Below are 25,981 nucleotides of genomic sequence, written 5' to 3'. Positions count from 1 at the left end.
TGATTTTTTTTCCGATTTTTCCCGATTTTTAATGATTTTTTTTCCGATTTTTCCCGATTTTTAATGATTTTTTTTCCCGATTTTTTATGATTTTTTCCCCCAATTCTTCTCGATTTTTTTCTGACTTTTTAAATAATTTCCCCCTGATTTTTTCTCAATTTTTCATTATTTCATTCGTGATTTTTTTCTGATTTTTTCCCGATTTTTTTCCCAGAGTCCCCCCCCATTTTCAATGATTTCCCCCAAATTTTTACGATTTTTTCCCTGATTTTTTTCTCAGTTTTTCCCAGTTTTTAATTTTTTCCCTGATTTTCCTATAAACTCCTCACCCCCCCCCCCCCCCCCCAGAAAAACAAACAAACAAAAGTCTCAAAAGATTCCCCAAAAAAATTTGAAAACAACATCAGAAAAAAATGGGGAAAACCCAAAAAATCTGAAAATAAAATCTGAAAAGTTCAGGAAAAAAAAAAAAAAAATTGAAAAAAATCTGCAAATTTTTGAAATTAAGTTAAAAAAAGCTGAAAAAAAAATCCAAAAAAGTTCTGAAAAAAATCTAGAAAAAAATAATAAAAAAAAAAAACCCTAAAAATCTGAAAAAAAATCTGAATAAAATCCTGGAAAAAAAATCTGTAAAAAATCCGAAAAAATTCCCAAAAAAATTTTGAAAACAAAATCTGAGAAATTTTCGAAAGAAACCTGAGAAAAACCTGGAAAAAAACAAAACAAAACAAAATCCCTGAAAGAAATCCGAAAAAAATCAGAAAAAAAAAAAAATTTAAAAAAACCGGAATAAAATTGGAAAAAAAAAAATTGAAAAAAATCTTAAAAAAACCCTAAAAAAATTCTAAAAACAATCTTAAACCCTAAAAAATTCTAAAAAAATCTTAAAAGAACCCTAAAAAAATTCTAAAGAAAATCCTAAAAAAACCCTAAAAAAATTCTGAAAAAAATCTTTAAAAAACCCTAAAAAATTCTAAGAAAAAAAAAATCTTAAGCCATAAAAAATTCTAAAAAAAATCTTTAAAAAACCCTAAAAAATTCTAAAAAAAAAAAAAATCATAAGCCATAAGATATTCTAAAAAAAAAGAAATCTTAAGCCATAAAAAATTCTAAAAAAAAAAAATAATCCTTAAAAAGAACTTAAAAAAATTCTAAAATAAATCTTAAAAGCAACCTAAAATATTAAAAAAAAAAACCTTAAAAAAAATATTAAAAAAAAACCTAAAAAAATATAAAAAAAACTAAAAAAAATTTAAAAAAAACCTAAAAAAATAGTAAAAAAAACCCTAAAAAAATATTAAAAAAAAAAACTTAAAAAAAATATTAAAAAAAAACCTAAAAAAATATTAAAAAATACCTAAAAAAAATATTAAAAAAAACCCCTAAAAAAATATTAAAAGAAAAACCTAAAAAAATATTAAAAAAAGAACCTAAAAAAAAATATTAAAAAAAAACCTAAAAAAAAATTAAAAGAAAAACCTAAAAAAAATATTAAAAAAAAACTTAAAAAAAAAATTAAAAAAAAAACCCTAAAAAAAATATTAAAAAAAACCTTAAAAAAAATTAAAAAAAAAATACCTTAAAAAAAAAAAAATTAAAAAAAAACCCTAAAAAAAATATTAAAAAAAATCTAAAAAAAATATTTAAAAAAACTTAAAAAAAATATTAAAAAAAAAACCTTAAAAAAATATTAAAAAAAACCTTAAAAAATATTAAAAAAAACCTAAAAAAATATTAAAAAAAACCTAAAAAAAATATTAAAAAAAAACCTAAAAAAATATTAAAAGAAAAACCTAAAAAAAATATTAAACAAAAACTAAAAAAAAATATAAAAAAAAACCTAGAAAAAAATATTAAAAAAAAAAACTTAAAAATATTAAAAAAAAAACCTTAAAAAAATATTAAAAAAAAAAACCTTAAAAAAATATTAAAAAAAAAACCTTAAAAAAATATTAAAAAAAAACCTTAAAAAAAAAAATTAAAATAAAACCTAAAAAAAATATTAAAAAAAACCCTAAAAAAATATTAAAAGAAAAACCTCAAAAAAATATTAAAAAAACCCCTAAAAAAAATATTAAAAAAAACCCTAAAAAAAATATTAAAAAAAACCCTAAAAAAAATATTAAAAAAAAAAACCCTTAAAAAAATACAAAAAAAAAACCCAAAAAAAAAAAATCTCCAAAAAATAAAAAAACCCCAAAAATTTGTAAAAAAATCCCCAAAAAATTCCGTAAGGTTTTATTTATTTATTTATTTATTATTTTTTTTTTTCTTTTTCCCCCCCCTCCCCCCCGTTCCTTTTTTTTTTGCCCGGGCTCACCTTGGGCACGAAGAGAACCACGAGGGTGATGTAGGAGGAGAAGACGACGGCGAGCGCGGCGAAGGCGAAGGCGGCGTCGTGCTGCGAGCTCAGGATCAGCGTCACCGGCGCCGTGATCAGGCACAGAACCTGCCCCGCGACCGCCGCGCTCAGCGCCGCGCGCTCGGGGGGTTCGGGGGGGTTTTGGGGGGTTTTTGGGGGATTTTTGGGATTTTTTAAAGGATTTTTTTGGGGTTTTTTTGGGATTTTTTGGGGATTTTTTGGGGATTTTTTGGGGATTTTTTGAGGATTTTTTGGGGATTTTTGGGGATTTTTTGGGGATTTTTGGGGATTTTTTTAGGGATTTTTGTGGATTTTTTGCGGATTTTTTGGGGGATTTTTGGGGATTTTTTTGGGATTTTTTGGGGATTTCTTTGGGATTTTTGGGGATTTTTTTGTGGATTTTTGGGGGATTTTTTTGGGGATTTTTTGGGGATTTTTTAGAATTTTTTGGGATATTTGGGGGATTTTTGAGGATTTTTTTTAGAATTTTTTGGGGATTTTGGGGATTTTTTGAGGATTTTTTGGGGATTTTTGGGATTTTTTGGGGATTTTTTGGGGATTTTTGGGGATTTTTTTAGGGATTTTTGTGGATTTTTTGCGGATTTTTTGGGGGATTTTTGGGGATTTTTTTGGGATTTTTTGGGGATTTCTTTGGGATTTTTGAGGATTTTTGGGGATTTTTGGGGATTTTTTGGGGACTTTTTGGGGATTTTTTGGGATTTTTTGGGGATTTTTGGGGATTTTTTGAGGATTTTTTGGGGATTTTTGGGGATTTTTTGGGGATTTTTTGGGATTTTTTGGGGATTTTTGGGGATTTTTGGGGATTTTTTGGGGATTTTTGGGGATTTTTTGAGGATTTTTTGGGGATTTTTGTGGATTTTTTGCGGATTTTTGGGGATTTTTTGGGGATTTTTTGGGGATTTCTTGGGATTTTTGGGGATTTTTTGGGATTTTTGGGGGATTTTTTGGGATTTTTTGGGGATTTTTTAGAATTTTTTGGGGATTTTTTGAGGATTTCTTGGGATTTTTGAGGATTTTTTGGGGATTTTTGGGGGATTTTTGGGGATTTTTTGGGATTTTTTAAAGGATTTTTTTTGGGGTTTTTTGGGATTTTTGGGGATTTTTGGGGATTTTTTGGGATTTTTTTTGAGGATTTTTTGAAGATTTTTTAGAATTTTTTGGGGGATTTTTTGGGGATTTTTTAGAATTTTTTGGGGATATTTGGGGGATTTTTGAGGATTTTTTTGAGATTTTTTGGGGATTTTTTGGGGATTTTTGGGGGATTTTTGGGGGATTTTTGGGGATTTTTTGGGGATTTTGGGGATTTTTTTAGGGATTTTTGGGGGATTTTTTGGGGATTTTTGGGGGATTTTTTGGGGATTTTTGGGGATTTTTTGGGGATTTTGGGGATTTTTTGGGGATTTTTTGGGGATTTTTGGGGAATTTTTGGGGATTTTTGGGATTTTTTAGAATTTTTTTGGGGATATTTGGGGGATTTTTGAGGATTTTTTTTAGAATTTTTTGGGGATTTTTTGGGGATTTTTGGGGATTTTTTTGCGGATTTTTTGGGGGATTTTTGGGGATTTTTTAGAATTTTTTTGGGGATTTTTTGGGGATTTTTTGAGGATTTTTGGGGATTTTTGGGGATTTTTTTGGGGATTTTTTGGGGATTTTTTAGAATTTTTTGGGATTTTTTGAGGATTTTTTGGGGATTTTTTTGGGGATTTTTAGAATTTTTTGGGGATTTTTGGGGATTTTTTTGGGGATTTTTTAGAATTTTTTGGGGGATGTTTTGGGATTTTTGGGGATTTTTGGGGGATTTTTTTGGGGATTTTTGGGGATTTTTTTTGAGGATTTTTTTGAGATTTTTTGGGGATTTTTGGGAATTTTTGGGATATTTGGGGATTTTTTGGGGATTTTTTGGGGATTTTGGGGATTTTTTGGGGATTTTTTGGGATTTTTGGGGGATTTTTTGGGGATTTTTAGAATTTTTTGGGGGATGTTTTGGGATTTTTGGGGATTTTTGGGGGATTTTTTGGGGATTTTTTTGGGATTTTTGGGGATTTTTGGGGGATTTTTTGGGGTTTTTTTAGAATTTTTGGGGGATGTTTTGGGATTTTTGGGGATTTTTGGGGGATTTTTTTGGGGATTTTTTGGGGATTTTTGGGGATTTTTTAGAATTTTTGGGGGGACTTTTGGGGGATTTTTGGGGATTTTTGCGGATTTTTTGGGGATTTTTTTGGGATTTTTGGGGATTTTTTTTGGATTTTTTGGGGTTTTTGGGGATTTTTTTGGGATTTTTGGGGATTTTTTTGGGGATTTTTTTGGGATTTTTGGGGATTTTTGGGGGATTTTTTGCGGATTTTTTGGGGGTTTTTTTAGAATTTTGAGGGATTTTTGGGGAGTTTTTTGGGGATTTTTGGGGATTTTTTTAGGGATATTTTCAGGATTTTTTGGGGATTTTTTGGGGATTTTTGGGGATTTTTTGGGGATTTTTTGCGGATTTTTTGGGGATTTTTTGAGAATATTTTTGGGCGATTTTTTTGGCGATTTTTTTGGCGATTTTTTGGGGGATTTTTGGGGATTTTTTGGGGGATTTTGGGGGATTTTTGGGGGGATTTTTTTTTTTTAACTTTTAGGTAAATTTTTTTTTTTTTTTTTTTAAATCCCAATAATTTTTCCCGGGAATTCTCCGGAATTTACCGCCACGTTGTAGATGGCCATGCCCACGGCGCGGTGATCGTTGATTTTTTCCGTGGAAACGCTTTTGGTCTCGTAGGCCAAAAAAATTCCCAACAACAGCAGCAACCCCTTGAAACCGTAAAAAATCCCTGGAAAAATCAGGAGAAAAAGGGAAAAAAATTGGGATCCCAAAAATGCATCGGGCTGGGGAGACTGGAATGACCCAAAATCCCAATGAAACTGTCCCAAAATATGGTCTGAAATCCCAAAATTCCAATAAAATTGTCCCAAAATTTGGTCTGAAATCCCAAAATTTGGTGTGAATTCCTCCAATATCAATAAAATTGTCCCAGAATTGGGGTGAAATCCCCGAATTCCACCTGAAATTCCCCAAATCCCAATAAAATTGTCCCAAAGTTTGGTCTGAAATCCCCAAATCCCGGTTAAATCGTCCCAAAATTGTTCTGAAATCCCAAAATTTGGTCTGAATTCCTCAAATCCCACCTGAAATCCCCCAAAATCCACCCTGAACCCCCTTTAAATTCCACCTGAAAGTCCCAAAATCTTCCTTCAACCCCCCCAAAATCCCCCAAAATTTGACCAGAACCCCCCAAATTCTGCCTGAAATCCTCCGAAATCCTCCCTGAACGCCCCCAAAATCCCCCAAAATTTGACCTGGTCTCCCTCAAATTCCACCTGAAATCCCCCTAAATGTGACCCGAACTCCCCAAAAAATGTTCCAAAATCCTCCCTAGACCCCCAAAATCCACCCTGAACCCCCTCAAATTCCACATGAAATTCCCAAAATCCACCCCGGACCCCCCCCCCCCCCAGAATCCCCCAAATCCCCCCGGAGCGCGCACCGAGCCAGGTGTTCATCTTGGTGGAGCTGCAGTGCTCGAGCTGGGGCAGGATGGAGACGTCCATGTCCGACTTGGGCTCCTCCTTGGTGAATTCCTAGGGAAAAAACAAAACAAAAAAAAAACCAAAAAAAAACCAAAAAAAAAAAAAAGATGGGATTTGGGAATTCCCGTCCAAAACGGAACAAAAACACCCCGAGAAAAAAAAAACAAAAACAAATAAAACCCAAAAAAAAAAAAAACCAAAAAAAAAAAGGAAACCCCAAAAAACTTCTTGAGGAACCGCAGGATCCCCCAAACATCTCAAGAACCACCCAGGAACCCCAAAAACTTCTTGAGGGAACCCCCCAAATCCCCCAAGTATCCCCTAGCAGCTCCAAAATCCCTCAGAACTCCACAGGAAACCCCAAAACCTTGAGGAATCCCCAAACTCCTTAATGAACATTTTAGGAGCCCCCCCCCAAGACCTTGAGAACACCCCAGGAACTCCTAAATCCCTCATGAACCTCCCAGGAACCCCAAAACTTCTTGAGAAACCCCCAGGAACCCCCAAACCCCCTTGAGGAACCCCCAAAGAGCTCGAGAACCTCCCAGGAATCCCAAAATTCTTTGAGGAGCCCCCAGGAAGCTCCAAACTCCAATGAGGAACCCCCAAATGCCACTGAGGAAGCAAAACCCCACTGAGGAACTCCAAACCCCATTGAGGAACCCCAAATCCCACTGAGGAACCCCAAACCCATGGAGGATCCCTCAAACCCCATCGAGGAACCCCCAAACCCCACTGAGGAACCCCCAAACCCCATCGAGGATCTCCCAAATCCCACTGAGGACCCTCAAACCCCATCGAGGATCCCCCAAATCCCACTGAGGAACCCCCAAACCCATCGAGGATCCCCCAAACCCATCGAGGATCTCCCAAATCCCACTGAGGACCCCAAACCCCATTGAAGAACCCCCAAACTCATCAAGGAACCCCAAACCCCACTGAGGAACCGCAAACCCCACTGAGGAACCCCAAACCCATGGAGGATCCCTCAAACCCCATCGAGGAACCCCCAAACCCCATCGAGGATCCCCCAAACCCCATTGAGGATCTCCCAAATCCCACTGAGGACCCCAAACCCCACTGAGGAACCCCAAACCCATCGAGGATCCCCCAAACCCATCGAGGATCCCCCAAACCCATCGAGGATCTCCCAAATCCCACTGAGGACCCCAAACCCCATTGAAGAACCCCCAAACTCATCAAGGAATCCCAAACCCATCAAGGAACCCCAAACCCCACTGAGGAATCCCAAACCCATTGAGGATCCCTCAAACCCCATCGAGGATCCCTCAAACCCCATTGAGGATCCCCCAAACCCCATTGAGGATCTCCCAAATCCCACTGAGGACCCCAAACCCCACTGAAGAACCCCCAAACCCCATCGAGGAACCCCCAAACCCCATCGAGGAACCCCCAAACCCCATCGAGGATCCCCCAAATCCCATTGAGGACCCCCCCAGTCCCATTGAGGATCCCCCAAACCCCAATAAAGAACCCCCAAACCCCATTGAGCATCCCCCAAATCCCACTGAGGACCCTCAAACCCATCCAGGATCCCCCAAACCCCATCGAGGAACCCCCAAACCCCATCGAGGATCCCCCAAGCCCCATCGAGGATCCCCCAAATCCCATTGAGGACCCCCCCAGTCCCATTGAGGATCCCCCAAACCCATTGAGGATCCCCCAAACCCCAATAAAGAACCCCCAAACCCCATCGAGCATCCCCCAAATCCCACTGAGGACCCTCAAACCCATCCAGGATCCCCCAAACCCCATCGAGGATCCCCCAAACCCCATCGAGCATCCCCCAAATCCCACTGAGGACCCTCAAACCCATCCAGGATCCCCCAAACCCCATCGAGGAACCCCCAAATCCCACTGAGGACCCTCAAACCCCATCGAGGATCCCCCAAACCCCATTGAGGATCCCCCAAACCCATCGAGGAACCCCCAAACCCCATTGAGGATCTCCCAAATCCCACTGAGGACCCCCAAACCCATCCAGGATCCCCCAAACCCCATCAAGGATCCCCCAAATCCCACTGAGGAACCCCCAAACCTCGATGGTGCGGTGCAGCGGGTCCACGATCTGCCACACGCTCAGCGTCACCACGTCAAACCCAACCAGGCCCCCCACGGTGGCGTACAGCTTCCAGGGCTCCAGGCTCTGGAACGGCGAAAATTCCCGGTTAACGACGGACAGGGAATGGTGAAAATTCCCAGTTAACGATGGGAGGGAATGGTGAAAATTCCCAATTAATGACGGTTGGGAATGGTGAAAATTCCCAATTAACGATGGGAGGGAATGGTGAAAATTCCCAATTAATGACGGTCGGGAATGGTGAAAATTCCCAATTAACGATGGGAGGAAATGGTGAAAATTCCCGGTGACCAATGGTGAAAATTCCCAATTAACGATGGGAGGGAATGGTGAAAATTCCCAATTAACGATGGGAGGGAATGGTGAAAATTCCCAATTAATGACGGTCGGGAATGGTGAAAATTCCCAATTAACGATGGGAGGGAATGGTGAAAATTCCCAATTAATGACGGTTGGGAATGGTGAAAATTCCCAATTAACGATGGGAGGAAATGGTGAAAATTCCCGGTGACCAATGGTGAAAATTCCCAATTAACGATGGGAGGGAATGGTGAAAATTCCCAATTAACGATGGGAGGAAATGGTGAAAATTCCCGGTGACCAATGGTGAAAATTCCCAATTAACGATGGGAGGGAATGGTGAAAATTCCCAATTAACGATGGGAGGGAATGGTGAAAATTCCCGGTGACCAATGGTGAAAATTCCCAATTAACGATGGGAGGGAATGGTGAAAATTCCCAATTAATGACGGTCGGGAATGGTGAAAATTCCCAATTAATGATGGGAGGGAATGGTGAAAATTCCCGGTGACCAATGGTGAAAATTCCCAATTAACGATGGGAGGGAATGGTGAAAATTCCCAATTAATGACGGTCGGGAATGGTGAAAATTCCCAATTAACGATGGGAGGGAATGGTGAAAATTCCCGGTGACCAATGGTGAAAATTCCCAATTAACGATGGGAGGGAATGGTGAAAATTCCCAATTAATGACGGTCGGGAATGGTGAAAATTCCCAATTAACGATGAGAGGAAATGGTGAAAATTCCCGGTGACCAATGGTGAAAATTCCCGGTCACCGACACTGAGGGATCGGCAAAAATTTCCCAGTCACCAGGGCCAAGGGGAACACCCAGATCCTGATGGAAAATCCAGATCTCAAAAAAAAAAAACATCCCAAAAAAACCCCAAATCAAAAAAAAAACCCAGATCCCAAAAAAAGCCCCAAATCCAAAAAAACCCCAGATCCCAAAGAGAACAATCGGATCCCGATGGAACACCCAGATCCCAAAAAGAACAACCGGATCCCAAAAGGAACACCGGGATCACAAAGGAAAACCCAACCCCTCAAATCCCAACAACAACAACAACAACCCCCTAAGCCGTGAATTTCCCGGAAATTTCCCCTGGGAATTTTTTTTCCGGGAATTTTTTCCGGGAATTTTCCTTCCCCCCCCCCCCCCCCCCGGGGATTCCTCGCCTTCCTCTTGTCCTTCTTGTCGTCCTTCTTGGTGAAGACGGTGTGCACCCACCAGATCTTGGTGAACATGCTGCCGTAGGCCAGGCTGAACCCCAGTCCCAGCAGCCACAGCCGCGCCTGCGGAACGCCGGACGCTCGGAATTCCCGCCGGGAACGGACCGGGGATCGGCGACAGCGGCTGTCCCTGCTCCGACCGTTCCCGTTCCCGGCTTTTCCCCATTCCTGGTTCTGTCTCCCGACTGTTCCCGCTCCAATTTCCTCCTCCGATTGTTCCCGACTGTTCCCGTTCCAATCATCCCCGCTCCCATCCGGATTTCCGACTCTTTCCTTTCCCAACCGTTCCCATTCCCGGTTTTTCCCCATTCCTGGCTCTCTCTCTGACGGTTCCTGCTCCGACCATTCCCATTCCCGGTTTTTCCCCATTCCCAGTTCTCTCTCCGACTGTTCCTGCTCCGACTGTTCCCATTCCCGGTTTTTCCCCATTCCCAGTTTTTCCCCATTCCCAGCTCTCTCTCCGACTGTTCCTGCTCCGACTGTTCCCATTCCCGGTTTTTCCCCATTCCCGGCTCTCTCTCCGACTGTTCCTGCTCTGACTGTTCCCATTCCCTGTTTCTTCCCCATTCCCGGCTCTCTCTCCGACTGTTCCTGCTCCGACCGTTCCCATTCCTGGCTTTTCCCCATCCTTGGGTGCGGTTCTGGTTGTTCATCCTTGGATTGTTCCCGTTCCAGTTGTCCCCGTTCCCATCTGGCTGTTCCTGCTCCGCCTGTTCCCATTCCCGGCTTTTCCCCACCCCTGGGTGTGGTTCTGGTGGGTCCTTCTTGGGTTGTTCCCGTTCCAACTATCTCCATTCCCATCCGGATTTCCGACTGTTCCTTTTCCGACTGTTCCCATTCCCTGGATCTTTGCCTATTTGTTCTCCACCTGTTCCCATCCCAATTTTTTCCTGTTCCTACCATTCCCATCCCGATTTTTCCCCTTTTTCCACCTGTTCATCTGCCTGTTCCCATCCCAATTTTTTCCCCCTTTCGTCCTGTTCCTCCACCTGTTCTCAATCCAATTTTCCCTTTTTTTCCATCTGTTCCCATCCCAACTTCCCCACCCCAATTTTCCCCCATTTCCACCATTCCCATCTCAATTTTTCCCCTTTTCCACCATTCCCGTCCCAATTTTTTCCCCTTTTTCCACCTGTTCCCACCCCAATTTCCCATCCCAAATTTCCCCCCTTTCCACCATTCCCATCCCGATTTTTTCCCCTTTTTCTGCCTGTTCCTCTGCCTGTTTCCCACCCCAATTTTCCCCTTTTCCACCTGTTCCCACCCCAATTTTCCTTTTCTGCCTGTTCCCATCTTAGTTTTCCCCCTTTTTTCCGCCTGTTCCCACCCCATTTTTCCTTTCCCACCATTCCCACCCCAATTTTCCCCCTTTTTTCCGCCTGTTCCCACCTGGCAGACGAAGGGGAAGAGCCCCGGCCCGATGTGGTATCCGTCGAGGCCCAGCGGGAAAACGGCGGCGAGCGCCAGGGTACAACCCACGGCCGTCATGTTGTTCAGGTAGGGCTGGGAATTCTGGATGTACCTGGGGAGAAAAAAAAAAGAGAGAGAAAAAAAAAAAAAAATGGGAATGCCGAGGGGGAAAAAGAACGGGAAAAAGAAATGGGAAAATAACGGGAAAAATAAAGGGGAAAATAACGGGAATAATAAGGGGGAAATGGGAAAAATGACGGGAATAATAAGGGGAAGAATGGGAAAAATAATGGGAGTAATAAGGGGGAAATGGGAAAAATAATGGGGAAAATAACGGGAAAACGGGAAAATAATGGGAATGATAAAGGGGAAATGGGAAAAATAACGGGAAAAATGATGGGGAAAATAATGGGAAAAATAATGGGGAAAATAACGGGAAAACGGGAAAATAATGGGAATAATAAGGGGGTAAATGGGAAAAATAATGGGGAAAATAATGGGAAAATAAGGGGGAAAATGATGGGGAAAATGGGAAAAATAACGGGAAAAATAACGGGAAAAATAATGGAGAAAATGGGATTTTTCCCAGTTTTTTGGCAATTTTTTTTTGCCTTTAAACCCTTGAAATTCACCATTTTTATTTTGCTTAAACCCCTAAAATTCGTAACTTTTTTACCTTAAACTCTTAAAATTCACTTTTTTTCCACCTTAAACCCCTAAAATCCACGCTTTTTTTCCCTCCAAACAGCCGAAATCCTGCAAAGTTTTTGGGGAATTTTTAGGAATTTTTGGGAATTTGGGGATTTTTCCCACCTCACGTGCCCGTTGTAGATGTTGAAGGCCAAGCAGACGACGGCCAGGACGATCCCAAGAGACGCCAACACCGAGACGGAAATGAACAATTTTTGGGACAGGAATCGGAACGTCGTGATCACCTTGGTGTAATCGGCCGGGGGGGAACCCCCTGGGCAGAAAAATGGGACAAATCCCCAAAAATTCCGGAATTTGGGGACATCCAGGAGGAATTTCCCTGTTTTTTTCAGCTTTCCCCCCCATATTTTCCCAAATTTTTCCCATTTTCCCCCAAGTTTTTCCCATTTTTTTTCCCGCCCCAGTTTTTCCCCCATTCTCCCCCCATGTTTTCCCTTCATTTTCCCCCATTTTTCCCCATTTCCCCCCAAAGTTCCCCCAATTTTCTCCTGATTTCCCCCGATTTTCCCTATTTTTCCTATTTTTTCCTATTTTTCGCGGTTTTTTCCCATTTTCCCCCATTTTTTCCTGCTTTTTCCCCGTTTTTCCCCCCATCTCTCACCGATCCATTTGTCGTTGTTGTACCAGGACAGGTTGTCCTTGGTGCTGTCGTAGTACCCGATCTTCTTGTACACCCCACCTGAGGGCACAGGTGACACAGGTGACAATGGACAGGTGACAATGGACAGGTGACAAGGGACAGGTGACACCTGGCACAGGTGACACCCTGGGGACACCAGGACAGGTGACACCAGCACAGGTAACAATGGACAGGTGACCTCAGCACAGGTGACACAGGTGACAATGGACAGGTGACGCCAGGTGACAATGGACACGTGACTTCAGCACAGGTGACACAGGTGACAATGGACAGGTGACAATGGCATAGGTGACAAGGGACAGGTGACACCTGGCACAGGTGACACCCTGGGGACACCAGGACAGGTGACAATGACACAAGTAATAATGGACAGGTGACATCAGCACAGGTGACACCTTGGGGGCACCAGGACAGGTGACATCAGGACAAGTGACAATGGCACTGCTGGCACTTGGGGACATCAACAGGTGATGGAACCAGAGGGGGTTGGTGGCTCCTGAAGATCCCTCAATGTCACCCATTGTCACCCATTGTCCCCTAATGTTGTCACCCATTGTCCCCCAGTGCTGTCCCCTCACCTTGGAGCTGCTCGATCAAGGTCCAGGCCATGCGGGAGCCGCTGGCGTCGAACACCACGTGACCCTGGTGGGGACACGGGGACGGCGTTGGGGACACCCTCGGTGTCACCTCCACCCAAAGAGGAATTTTGGTGACACCCTTGATGTCATCTCCACCAAAAAATGAATTTTGGTGACACCCTTGGCATCCCCTCCACCCAAGGCTGAATTTCGGCGACACCGGGGACGCACCGAGACGCCCTCGAAGGCTGAGGAGTTGAGGGCCCGGTAGATCTCGTCGGTGATGTTCTTGTTGTTGTAGTTGAAGTCTTCCAACCTCAACCCCTTCTTGACCAACTCTTGGGACGTCTTGTTGAGTGCCAGGGCCAAGGCCCAGATGGCATCATAGGCCAACGGCGCCTCCTGGAAGCCGCCGGTCTCCTCCGGGTTCTTGCCCAACCTCTTCTGGAGCTTCTCTATGAACTCTTGGGACGTCTGGTAGACAACACCCAACATTGACCCAACGGTTGGGTTGGAGATCACCCAAAGTTGACCCAGTTGTTGTGCTGGTCAACATCCAATGGTTGACCCAATCGTTGGGTTAGTCAACACCCAATGGTTGGGTTGGAGATCACCCAAGGGTGATCCGAAGTTCACCCAGCGGTTGGACTGGAGACCACCCAAGGTTGACTCAAACAGTTGGGTTGGTCAACACACAATGGTTGACCCAATGGTTGGGTTGGAGGCCACCCAACATTGACCCAATGTTGACCCAATGGTTGGGTTGGTCAACACCCAACGGTTGGGTTGGAGACCACCCAAGGTTGACCCAATGGTTGGGTTGGTCAAGACATAATGGTTGGATTGGAGACCACCAAATGGTTGGGTTGATCACCACGCAACATTGACCCAATGTTTGTGTTGACCACCACCCAACGTTGACCCAACGGTTGGGTTGGCCGATCCCTCCCAGGGCTCCCAGTACCATGTTGGAGATGCTGCGCGTGTTCTCGGGGTTGAGCATGACGATCTCGGTGGTCACGTGACCCTCGACGGCCTCGGCCATCTCGGCCTCGGTGCAGTTGATGGCCGGGTCCTTGATGCGGAACCAGTTGTCGGCGTACCAGCCAATCAGGAACCAGACGTACTTCTTGCCGTAGAGCTTCTCCTTGTAGACCTGGAAGGGTGGGGGATGAGTCCACAAGGTGTCATTGGAATCATCCGGGATCCGTCCTCGGGGAACGTCATCGTCGTCCGTCGTCATAAATTGGCCATCGTTATACATCATCGTTATCCATGGAATCAATCATCATCATCATCCATCCATCATCATCAAACATTCATCACCATCATCCTTCCATCATCATCATCCATCCATCCATCCATCATCATCATCATCCATGGAATCCATCATCGCCTTCCATCCGCCCATGATCCATCAATTTCCATCATCCATCCATCACTGAATAATCATCATCGTCCATCATCATCAATCCATCATTGATCCATCCATGATCCATGCTCCATCATCCATCTCCATCATTGTTGATCCATCTTCATCACTGATCCACCCATGATTTATCATTGATCCATCACCATCATCATCAATCCATCCATGATCCATCATCATCATCGATCATCCATCTCCATCATCGCTGATCCACCCATGATTTATCATTGATCCATCACCATCATCATCAATCCATCCATGATCCATCATCATCATGGATCATCCATCTCCATCATCGCTGATCCATCCATGATTTATCATTGATCCATCACCATCATCATCAATCCATCCATGATCCATCATCATCATCGATCATCCATCTCCATCATCGCTGATCCATCCATGATTTGTCATTGATCCATCGTCATCACCATCATTGATCGATTTCCATCATTGATCCACCACCATCATCGATCCATCATTGACCCATCCATGATCCACCATCACCACCTTCCATCATCCATCCCCATTATCACTGATCCAACATCATCACCATCACCATCATCATCACCATCATCATCACCATCACCATCATCATCCCCATCCCCATCCCCATCACCGTTCCCACCTCACAGAAGACTTTCCGCGCTTCCGTCTCGTAGAAGAGCCCCACGATGATCCGCGCGTCCTGCCGCTGCGCGATTGGACGGTGTTCGTTAAACCCCGCCCGCCTCATTTGCATAACCCCACACCCATCCCCCCCCCCCCCACCGCTTCATCCACCCCTCGTTAACCCCGACGGATTTTTGGGGTCGTTTCTGCTCTTTTGGGGGTCGTTTTTGCTTTTCCTTTTGGGGGCAGTTTCTCCTCTTTTTGGGGCCATTTCTCCTCTTTTTGGGGCCATTCCTCCTCTTCCTTTTTCAGGTCGTTTCTCCTCTTTTTGGGGCAGTTTCTGCTCTCTTTGGGGCCATTTCTTCTCTTTGTGGGGCGATTTCTGCTTTTTTGGGGTTGTTTCTCCTCTTTCTTTTTGGGGTCGTTTCTCCTCTTTTTGGGGCGGTTTCTGCTCTTTTTGAGGCTGCGCCGTGATTGGGGCGGGGCTTGAAGGTGGGGTGGGACCTCGGGGTGGGGTCTCACCTTGAGGTTCCGGACGGGCGCGGCGGGGTCGGAGAAGAAACTCTGCCGGAAGGTGATCTCCAGTCCGGCCTCCTTCACCCGCTGGTCGAGGTCATCCAGGGTCTGGGGGCACCAAGAATGGGATTTTGGGCATCAGAAATTGGGATTTTGGGCATCAGAAATTGGGATTTTGGGCATCAGAAATTGGGTTTGGGGAATAAAATCGGGATTTCGGGAGCGAAATTGGGGTTTGGGCCATCAGAAATGGGATTTTTGGGTAGCAAAAAATGGGATTTTGGGAATGAAAACTGGGATTTTGTGGCTTCAAAAATGGGATTTGGGCATCAGAATTGGGATTTGGGGGGATAAAATTGGGGTTTGGGGCAACGGGAATGGGATTTTGGGCATCAAAAATGAGATTTTGGGCACCAAGGAGAATTTGAGACCACCAAAGACGATTTGGGGCCACCAGGAAAGGATTTTGGGGCCACCAAAGATTTGTTGATCTCAGATCTGGATCAGGAATCCCGGGATTCAGAGGGAATTTTTTGAGGAGAATATTTGGGCTAAATTTTTTTCATCATAATTTTTTTTTTTTTAATTTTTTTTTTTTTTTTTTGGCAGTTAAATATTTTTAGACTGAAATAATTTTTGGGGCTGAATTTTTTTTCTGGGATGGCATTTTTGTCGGGATGAAATAATTTTTGGGATGAAATCTCTTTGGGGGTGAAATAATTTCTGTGGTAAAATTTTTTTTGCCTTATTTTTTTTTTTTTTGTAGGCTGAAATAATTTTTTGGGATGAAATTTTTTTTGTTTGCTTTTTTTGGTTTTTTTTTGGTTTTTTTTTTTTTTGTTTGTTTGTTTTTTTTTGTTTTTTGGGATTTCGTACCGAGGTGAAGACCTCGGTGGTTTGTTGGATGGTGGCGATTTTGGTCCAGCCCCATTTCTTGAAGAGTTGGACGCGCGTGGGATTGTGGAGCGTCGCCGACGGATGAGTCCGGAAAAACGTCGGGAAGCGCTGGCGGTTCGAGAGAGCCGGGGAGCTGGAGCCGTAGGAAAGCTGGGAATTCCCAAAGATTTGGGGTTTTTTGGGGTTTTTTTGGGGGGTTTTTTTGGGATTTGGGGGAGATGGTGGGAATGGGAACTGTGGGGATTTGGGAATTGAGGGAATTTCGGAATGTGGGAAGTTGGGGATTTGGGAAATGTTGGAATTTAGGGATTTGGGAATGTAGGGGTTGTGGGGATTTGGGAATTGTGGGAATTTGGGAATTCGGGAATGTGGGAATTTGGAGATTCGGGAATGTGGAAATTTTGGGAATTGGGGAATTTTGGGGATTTGGGAATTGCGGGAATGGGAATTATGAAAATTGTGGGAATTTGGGAATTTTGGGGATTTGGGAATGGGGGTGACAGGAACAACCTGGGAGTGACAGGAAAAATCCGGGAATGCCAGGAAAAATTTGGGAATGACAGGAACGGTCTGAGAGTGGCAGGAAAAATCTGGGAATGACAGGAATGGCTCGGGAATGGCAGGAAAAATCCGGGAAGATCAGGAAAAAAATCTGGGAACAACAACCTGAGAGTGCCAGGAATGCCCTGGGAATGATGGGAACAATCCCTCCCCCAAATCCCCATAATTCCCAAAAAATTCTCCCCAAAAAAATTCCCCAAAAAATTCCCCAAAAAATTGAAAAAACAAAACAAAACAAAGAAAACCCCCAACCCCCCCTATAATTACAAAAAAAAAAAAAAATTAAAATATTTCCAAAAATATCCCCAAATTCCCCCAAAAAATTCCCCAAAACCCCCTGAACAAAACCCCCAAAAAATTCCCCTCCCAAAAAAATCCACCCCCAAAAAATTCCCCCAAATTAAATTATAATCCTAAAATACTCATTAAAAATACATTAAAAAAAATTTAAAAAACAAAAAAAATCCCAACACCCCCTGAAAATTCCCACAAAAATCCCCAAATCCTCCCCCCCCGAAATACCGGCCCAAATTAAAAAAAAAAAGAAAATCCTAAAAAATTTAAAAAAAAAAAAAAATCCTCCCCCCCCCCCCCAACCAAAAAAAAAAAAAAAAAAAAAAATCCCTAAATATCTACCAAAAAACCCACCAAAAAAATCCGGAAAAAAAAAAAAAAAAAATCCCCAAAACCCCGGAAATTCCCAAAAAAAACCCCAAAAATTCCCAAGAAGAATTCCTGACCACGATGAGGTTCCACATCCGCGCGGCCTCGGCCACCAGGGTGGAGACGCTGCTGCAGCCGGGCATGAGGATGATCTTGATGGGGTCGTTGTAGAGCAGCTCGTACAGGAACTTGGTGGCCTGGCCGGGGTCACACTGAGGGGACAGGCACCCCAAAAAATCCCAGTTGGACCAGTGAAATCCCAGTTGGACCAGTAAAAAAAGGTTCTAGCCCAAAATGACTGAAAACGGCACCGAAAACGGCACCGAAATGGCGCCAAAATCCCAGAAATGGCCCCAAAAATCCAAAAATGGAATCAGGCCTGGCCAGGGTCACACTGAGGGGACAGGCACCCCAAAAAATCCCAGTTGGACCAGTGAAATCCCAGTTGGACCAGTGAAATCCCAGTTGGACCAGTAAAAAAAGGTTCTAGCCCAAAATGACTGAAAACGGCACCGAAAACGGCACCGAAATGGCGCCAAAATCCCAGAAATGGCCCCAAAAAGCCAGGAATGGAACCAGGCCTGGCCGGGGTCACACTGAGGGGACAGGCACCCCAAAAAATCCCAGTTGGACCAGTGAAATCCCAGTTGGACCAGTAAAAAAAGGTTCTAGCCCAAAATGACCGAAAACGGCACCGAAAACGGCGCCAAAAATCCCAGAAATGGCCCCAAAAAGCCAGGAATGGAACCAGGCCTGGCTGGGGTCATAGTGGGGGGACAGGCACCCCAAAAAATCCCAGTTGGACCAGTGAAATCCCAGTTGGACCAGTAAAAAAGGTTCTAGCCCAAAATGACCGAAAACGGCACCGAAAACGGCACCGAAATGGCGCCAAAATCCCAGAAATGGCCCCAAAAAGCCAGGAATGGAACCAGGCCTGGCTGGGGTCATAGTGGGGGGACAGGCACCCCAAAAAATCCCAGTTGGACCAGTGAAATCCCAGTTGGACCAGTGAAATCCCAGTTGGACCAGTAAAAAAAGGTTCTAGCCCAAAATGACTGAAAACGGCACCGAAAACGGCACCGAAATGGCGCCAAAATCCCAGAAATGGCCCCAAAAAGCCAGGAATGGAACCAGGCCTGGCCGGGGTCACACTGAGGGGACAGGCACCCCAAAAAATCCCAGTTGGACCAGTGAAATCCCAGTTGGACCAGTAAAAAAAGGTTCTAGCCCAAAATGACCGAAAACGGCACCGAAAACGGCGCCAAAAATCCCAGAAATGGCCCCAAAAAGCCAGGAATGGAACCAGGCCTGGCTGGGGTCATAGTGGGGGGACAGGCACCCCAAAAAATCCCAGTTGGACCAGTGAAATCCCAGTTGGACCAGTAAAAAAAGGTTCTAGCCCAAAATGACCGAAAACGGCACCGAAAACGGCGCCAAAAATCCCAGAAATGGCCCCAAAAAGCCAGGAATGGAACCAGGCCTGGCTGGGGTCATAGTGGGGGGACAGGCACCCCAAAAAATCCCAGTTGGACCAGTGAAATCCCAGTTGGACCAGTGAAATCCCAGTTGGACCAGTAAAAAAAGGTTCTAGCCCAAAATGACCGAAAACGGCACCAAAAACGGCACCAAAAATCCCAGAAATGGCCCCAAAAAGCCAGGAATGGAACCAGGCCTGGCTGGGGTCACAGTGGGGGGACAGGCACCCCAAAAAATCCCAGTTGGACCAGTGAAATCCCAGTTGGACCAGTAAAAAAAGGTTCTAGCCCAAAATAACCGAAAACGGCACCGAAATGGCGCCAAAATCCCAGAAATGGCCCCAAAAATCCAAAAATGGAACCAGGGGCTTTTAGAAGGATTTTTGAGGGAAAAATCAGAGATTTTCGGGGGGAAATTAGAATTTTTTGGGAGGGTAAAATTGGGATTTTTTGGGAGGGAAATTGGGATTTTGGGGGGTTTTTTAGGGGTTAATATTCAGGGTTTTGGGGATTTTTTTTTGGGGTATAAAATTAGGATTTTTTGGGGTTGTTTTTAGGTGTAAAATTTGGAATTTTTTATGGTTTATGTATTTTGGACAGGAAAATTTTAATTTTTTTTTTTATTATTATTTTTTTTTTTTATTGTTGGGGATATTTTAGGATTCAGCATTCTGGAATTCTGGATGAGATAAAAAGCAATTAATTTCCCCCCCCCCCCCCCCCCCAATTCCATGAATAATTCAGGGCACGGAAGAGTCCGGAAAAATCCCGGAGCCGTTGCCGTGGCAACCCCCAGCAGCATCCTCGGTTGCCATGGCAACCGAGCTGGACCAGTTGGGGGGGGAGGGGAGGGAATTTGGGGGGATCCAAGGGGGATTCGGGACGGCCAAAAATCCTGGAAAAATCCTGGAAAAATCCCCGGGGGTGAGGGGAATTTTGGGGAGAAATTCAAGAATTTTTAGGGGGAAAAATTGGGATTTTTGTATGGAAAAATTGGGATTTTCAGGGGGAAATTTGGGGGATTTTTTGGGGGAAATTTGGGGGATTTTTGGGGAGAAATTGGGATTTTTTTTTTTTTTGGAAGGCTTTTTGGGGAGGAAATTGGAAATTTTTACGGAAATATCAGGATTTTCAGGGGTAAATTGGGAAGAAAATTGAGATTTTTTTTTTTTTTTTTTTTTTTTATTCTGGGATTTTATTTTTGGAGTTTTCAGGGAAAATTGGGAATTTTTGGTGGGGTTTTAACCTGGATTTAGAGATTTTATTTTTTATTATTTTTGGGGGGTTCAGGGCAGGATTTGAGAGTCCAGAGAAAACCCGGGGAAAAAAAAATCCCAAGGCCTATGGAGACTTTTTGGGGAGAAATTTGGGATTTTTGGGGGCAGGGTTTATTTTTTTTTAGGCTTTTTTTGGGGAGGGATTTGGGGATTTGGGGGGGGGGGGGTTTCGGATTTTGGGTGAAAAAAAAAGGGAGTGGGGAGGCTCAGGATTGACACTGGGAATTTTTTGGGAATTTCCCATCTCCCCCCCCCCCCCCCCCCCATCTTCACCTTGAGGTGCCCCCCAAAATTCCCTCAAATTTTCACAAAATTCCCAGAAAAAAATAAACAAAATCTCCCCTAAGAAAAAAAAAAACCCGAAATCCCTCCAGAATTCCCAAATCCCCCCAAATTCCCCCCAGAATTCCCAGCCCCTCACCGGGGGCTGCGTCAGAGCCCCTCCCCCATTTCCTGAGCCCCTCCTGGCATCCCCCAAATCCCAAATTCCTGCCCCAAATCCCAAATCCCAGCCCCAAATCCCAAATCCTGGCCCCAAATCCCAAATCCTGGCCCAAATCCCAAATTCCTGCCCCAAGTCCCAAATCCCAGCCCCAAATCCCAAATCCTGGCCCAAATCCCAAATTCCTGCCCCAAGTCCCAAATCCCAGCCCCAAATCCCAAATCCCAGCCCCAAATCCCAAATCCTGGCCCAAATCCCAAATTCCTGCCCCAAGTCCCAAATCCCAGCCCCAAATCCCAGATCCTGGCCCAAATCCCAAATTCCAGCCCCAAATCCCAAATTCCTGCCCCAAATCCCAAATCCCAGCCCCAAATCCCAAATTCCTGCCCCAAATCCCAAATCCCAGCCCCAAATCCCAAATCCTGGCCCAAATCCCAAATTCCAGCCCTAAATTCCTTCCCCAAATCCCAAATCCAGGCCCCAAATCCCAAACTCTGGCCACAAATTCCTGCCCTAAATCCCAGCCCCATTCCCGACCCTTTGCCCCAAATCTCGTCCCGATCCCGTCCCGATCCCATCCCCACCTCATCCTGCCCCATGCCATTGACCCCAAATTCATCCCAGTGACCCCAAATTCATCCCAGTGACCCCAAACCTCTCCCGGTGTCCCCCAATCCCAATTCCCCCAATCCCGACCCCATCCTGTGACCTCCAACCTGAACCCAACCCCGATCCCGACCCCAATCCCATCGTTCCTGACCCCAAATCCCAAATCCCAATTCCTGACCCCAAGAACCCAATTCCTGACCCCACATCGTAAATCCTGACCCCAGATCCCAACCCCAAATCCTGAATTTTGACCCCAAATCCCAAATTCCTGACCCAAAATCCAAAAAATTTGACCCCAAATCCCCATTCCTAGCCCCAAATCCCCATTCCCAACCCCAAACCCCAAATCCTGACCCCAAACCCCAAATCCTGACCCCAAACCCCACTTCCTGACCCAAATCCCCAAATCCTGACCCCAAATCCCAATTCCTGACCCAAATCCCCAATTCCCGACCCCAAATCCCCAATTCCCGACCCCAAACCCCAATTCCCGACCCCAAATCCCCAAACCCCCAATTCCCGACCCCAAACCCCAATTCCCGACCCCAAACCCGACCCCAAACCCGAACCTTGCTGTCGTGGTGGATGAGCCGCAGCTCGTAGTCGGGCAGGATGTCCCTGCGCTCGTTGATGTCCCCAAACCCCAAATCCCCAAATCCCGACCCCAATTCCCCATTCCTGACCCCAAACCCCAATTCCCGACCCCAAACCCCAATTCCCGACCCCAAATCCCCAATTCCCGACCCCAAACCCGACCCCCAAACCCGAACCTTGCTGTCGTGGTGGATGAGCCGCAGCTCGTAGTCGGGCAGGATGTCCCTGCGCTCGTTGATGTCCCCAAACCCCAAATCCCCAAATCCTGACCCCAAACCCCAATTCCCGACCCCAAATCCCCAAATCCCGACCCCAAACCCCCAATTCCCGACCCCAAACCCCAATTCCCGACCCCAAACCCGACCCCAAACCCGAACCTTGCTGTCGTGGTGGATGAGCCGCAGCTCGTAGTCGGGCAGGATGTCCCTGCGCTCGTTGATGTCCCCAAACCCCAAATCCCCAATTCCCGACCCCAAACCCCAATTCCCGACCCCAAACCCCAATTCCCGACCCCAAACCCGAACCTTGCTGTCGTGGTGGATGAGCCGCAGCTCGTAGTCGGGCAGGATGTCCCTGCGCTCGTTGATGTCCCCAAACCCCAAATCCCCAAATCCTGACCCCAAACCCCAATTCCCGACCCCAAACCCCCAATTCCCGACCCCAAACCCGACCCCAAACCCGACCCCAAACCTTGCTGTCGTGGTGGATGAGCCGCAGCTCGTAGTCGGGCAGGATGTCCCTGCGCTCGTTGATGTCCCCAAACCCCAAATCCCCAAATCCTGACCCCAAACCCCAATTCCCGACCCCAAACCCGACCCCAAACCCGAACCTTGCTGTCATGGTGGATGAGCCGCAGCTCGTAGTCGGGCAGGATGTCCCTGCGCTCGTTGATGTCCCCAAACCCCAAATCCCCAAATCCTGACCCCAATTCCCCATTCCCGACCCCAAACCCCAATTCCCGACCCCAAACCCCAATTCCAGACCCCAAACCCGACCCCAAACCCGAACCCAAACCTTGCTGTCGTGGTGGATGAGCCGCAGCTCGTAGTCGGGCAGGATGTCCCTGCGCTCGTTGATGTCCCCAAACCCCAAATCCCCAATTCCCGACCCCAATCTCCAATTCCTGACCCCAAACCCCAATTCCCGACCCCAAATCCCCAATTCCCGACCCCAAACCCCAATTCCCGACCCCAAACCCCAATTCCCGACCCCAAATCCCCAAACCCCAATTCCCGACCCCGAACCCAAACCTTGCTGTCATGGTGGATGAGCCGCAGCTCGTAGTCGGGCAGGATGTCCCTGCGCTCGTTGATGTCCCCAAACCCCAAATCCCCAAATCCTGACCCCAAACCCCAATTCCCGACCCCAAACCCGACCCCAAACCCGAACCCAAACCTTGCTGTCGTGGTGGATGAGCCGCAGCTCGTAGTCGGGCAGGATGTCCCTGCGCTCGTTGATGTCCCCAAACCCCAAATCCCCAAATCCTGACCCCAATTCCCCATTCCCGACCCCAAACCCCAATTCCCGACCCCAAACCCGACCCCAAACCCGAACCTTGCTGTCGTGGTGGATGAGCCGCAGCTCGTAGTCGGGCAGGATGTCCCTGCGCTCGTTGATGTCCCCAAACCCCAAATCCCCAAATCCTGACCCCAAACCCCAATTCCCGACCCCAAACCCCAATTCCCGACCCCAAACCCCAATTCCCGACCCCAAACCCGACCCCAAACCCGAACCTTGCTGTCGTGGTGGATGAGCCGCAGCTCGTAGTCGGGCAGGATGTCCCTGCGCTCGTTGATGTCCTCCAAGGCCATCCTGACCGCGGGCAGACACGCTTGACCTCCCGGCCACCCCCCGGACATGGGGAAGAGCGCCCCGACGTGAACGGCTTTCTTCCCTGTCCCGTTGGACGCGGGCGTCCAAAATCCCAAAATCAACCCCAAAGTGGCCACCAAAAACCACCCGGGGGCCGCCAGAAAGCACCGCGGGGTCGCCGAGAGGGGACGCGGGGCGGGCGTTGGGTTGGGTGTCATGGTTTATGGGGTCATGGTGGGGTTTTTTTGGGGGGGGGGTTTTTTTGGGGTTTTTTTTTTTTTTTGGGGTGGGGAGGTGTTGATGTCACTGAGGGGGGGAGGGGTGGAGGGGGAGGGGCGAGGGTGGGGGGGTTGGGGGGGGTGGGAAAATGAGGGGGGGGAATGGGAGAAATGAGGGGGGGGAAAACGGGAAAAAATGAGGGAGAAAAATGGGGGGAAATGAGGTGGGGGGAAAACGGGGGAAATTAAGGAGAAAATCGGGGGAAAAAGAAGGGGAGGGAAATGGGAGAAATGAGGGAGGGAAATGGGGAAAATGAGGGGGGGGAATGGGAGAAAATTAGGGAGAAAAATGGGGGAAAAAGAGGGAGAAGAATGGGGGGAAATGAGGGAGGAAAAATGGGAAAAATGAGGGAGAAAAATAGAAAGAATTAGGGAGAAAAATGGGAGGAAAATGAGGGGAAAATGACGTGGGAAAATGGGAAAAATTAGGGAGATAAACTGGGAAAAAAATAGGGTGAAAAACGGGGAAAATGAGGAGGAAAATTGGGAGAAAACCGGTGAAAATTATAGAAAAAATGAAGGAGAAAATGGGGGGGAAAAAAAGAGAGAGAAAAATTATGTGGGGGAAAATGCGGAAATATTGGGATGGGAAGAGAGAAAAATAGCGGGGGGGAATGGGAAAAAAACGGGATTAGGAATGGAAAAAATGGGGGGGAAATGGAAAAAAAAAAGGGGAAATGGGTAAAAAGGGGGGGAAACGGGGAAAAAAGCAGAATGAGGAGGGAGAAAAATCGGGATGAGAAGGGGAAAAATGGGGAAAAAAGCGTGGAAAAACCCGGCGAAAATGGGGAAAAAAAAGAGTAAAAAAAAGGGGAAAAAAAGGGTAGGGGTGGATGGGAAAAAAGCGGGATGAGGAAGGAAAAAAATGGGAAAAAATCGGGGAAAATGGGAAAAAATCGGGGGGAAAATGGGGAAAAAAGCGGGATGAGGAAGGAAAAAATCGGAGAAATGCGGGGAGGGAATCGGGAAAAAAATCGGGGGGGGGGAACGGGAGGGGGGGAAAGGGAAAAAACTGGAAAAAAATGGGAAAAAAAAGCGGGATGGGAGGGAGGGGAGAGGGGCGTTGGGGGAGGGGGAGAGGATGGAGGGAGAGGGAATTTGGGGAATTTGGGGCGGAGAATGCGGCGGGGAAGGAGCCGGGGGGATGCGGAGGGAGCCGGGAGAGAGGGAGGAGGAGGAGGAGGAGGAGGAGGAGGAGGAAGGCTGGGAAATGGAGGAGGAGGAGGAGGAGGGGAGAGAGAGGGGGGGAGGAGGAGGAGAAAGAGGAAGGGCTGGAAAAGGAGGAGGGGGAGGGAAGAGGAGGAGGAAGGGCTGGAAAATGAAGGAGGAGGAGGAAGGCTGGGAAATGAAGGAGGGGGAGGAAGAAAAGGAGAGGAGGAGGAGGAGGAGGAGGAGGAAGGGTCTGAAAAGGAGGAGGAGGAGGAGGAGGAGGAAGGGCTGGAAAATGAAGGAGGAGGAGGAAGAGGGAGATGGGGGAGGAGGAAGAGGAAGGGTGGAGGAAGGCTGGGAGATGGAGGAGGAGGGAGGGGAGGGGAGGAGCGAGGAAGGCTGGGAGGGAAAAGGCGGATGGAGGAGGAGGAGGAGGGAGAGGGGGATGGAGGAAGGTTTGGAAATGGAGGGGGAGGAAGAGGAGGGGGAGGAAGAGGAGGGGGAGGAAGAGGAGGGGGAGGGGCCCCGGGGCGGTTTTGGGGAATCCCACCCCTCCCCCCCCCCCAAAAAAAAAAAAAAAGGAAAGGGGGAAGTGGGGGGAGGGAAGGAGAGGGGGAGGGGCACGGACTCACCTGAGGGGGGGCGATGAGCTGTGGGGGAGGGGGGAAACTGAGTCACACAGAGAGGCCCCAAAAATCCCCGAAATCCCCCCCAAAAAAATCTCAGAAATCCCAAAAAACAAT

General features: G+C 46.2%; 1 protein-coding gene across 1 annotated transcript; it reads right to left on the bottom strand.

Annotated features, from left to right (window-relative positions):
- Positions 1–1,974: 1,974 nt before the first annotated feature.
- GABBR1 (gamma-aminobutyric acid type B receptor subunit 1) lies at positions 1,975–23,885 on the bottom strand. Its single transcript, XM_062512295.1, has 16 exons — positions 23,733–23,885; positions 17,680–17,814; positions 16,358–16,528; positions 15,488–15,589; positions 14,982–15,047; positions 13,889–14,080; positions 13,156–13,398; positions 12,925–12,988; positions 12,308–12,385; positions 11,809–11,959; positions 10,975–11,107; positions 9,532–9,648; positions 8,010–8,117; positions 5,908–6,001; positions 5,066–5,193; positions 1,975–2,449 (listed from the first exon to the last, which is right to left on the bottom strand). The coding sequence occupies exons 1-16, from the start codon at positions 23,856–23,858 to the stop codon at positions 2,258–2,260; spliced, it is 2,100 nt and encodes a 699-aa protein (XP_062368279.1). The 5' UTR covers positions 23,859–23,885; the 3' UTR covers positions 1,975–2,257.
- Between the last annotated feature and the right edge of the window lie 2,096 nt (positions 23,886–25,981).

The sequence above is a fragment of the Cinclus cinclus genome, chromosome 35, assembly GCF_963662255.1.
Source record: "Cinclus cinclus chromosome 35, bCinCin1.1, whole genome shotgun sequence".
In the NCBI taxonomy this organism is placed as follows: Eukaryota; Metazoa; Chordata; class Aves; order Passeriformes; family Cinclidae; genus Cinclus; species Cinclus cinclus.
Note: the sequence above shows the minus strand (reverse complement) of the source record. Positions and strands in the feature narration are given on the sequence as shown.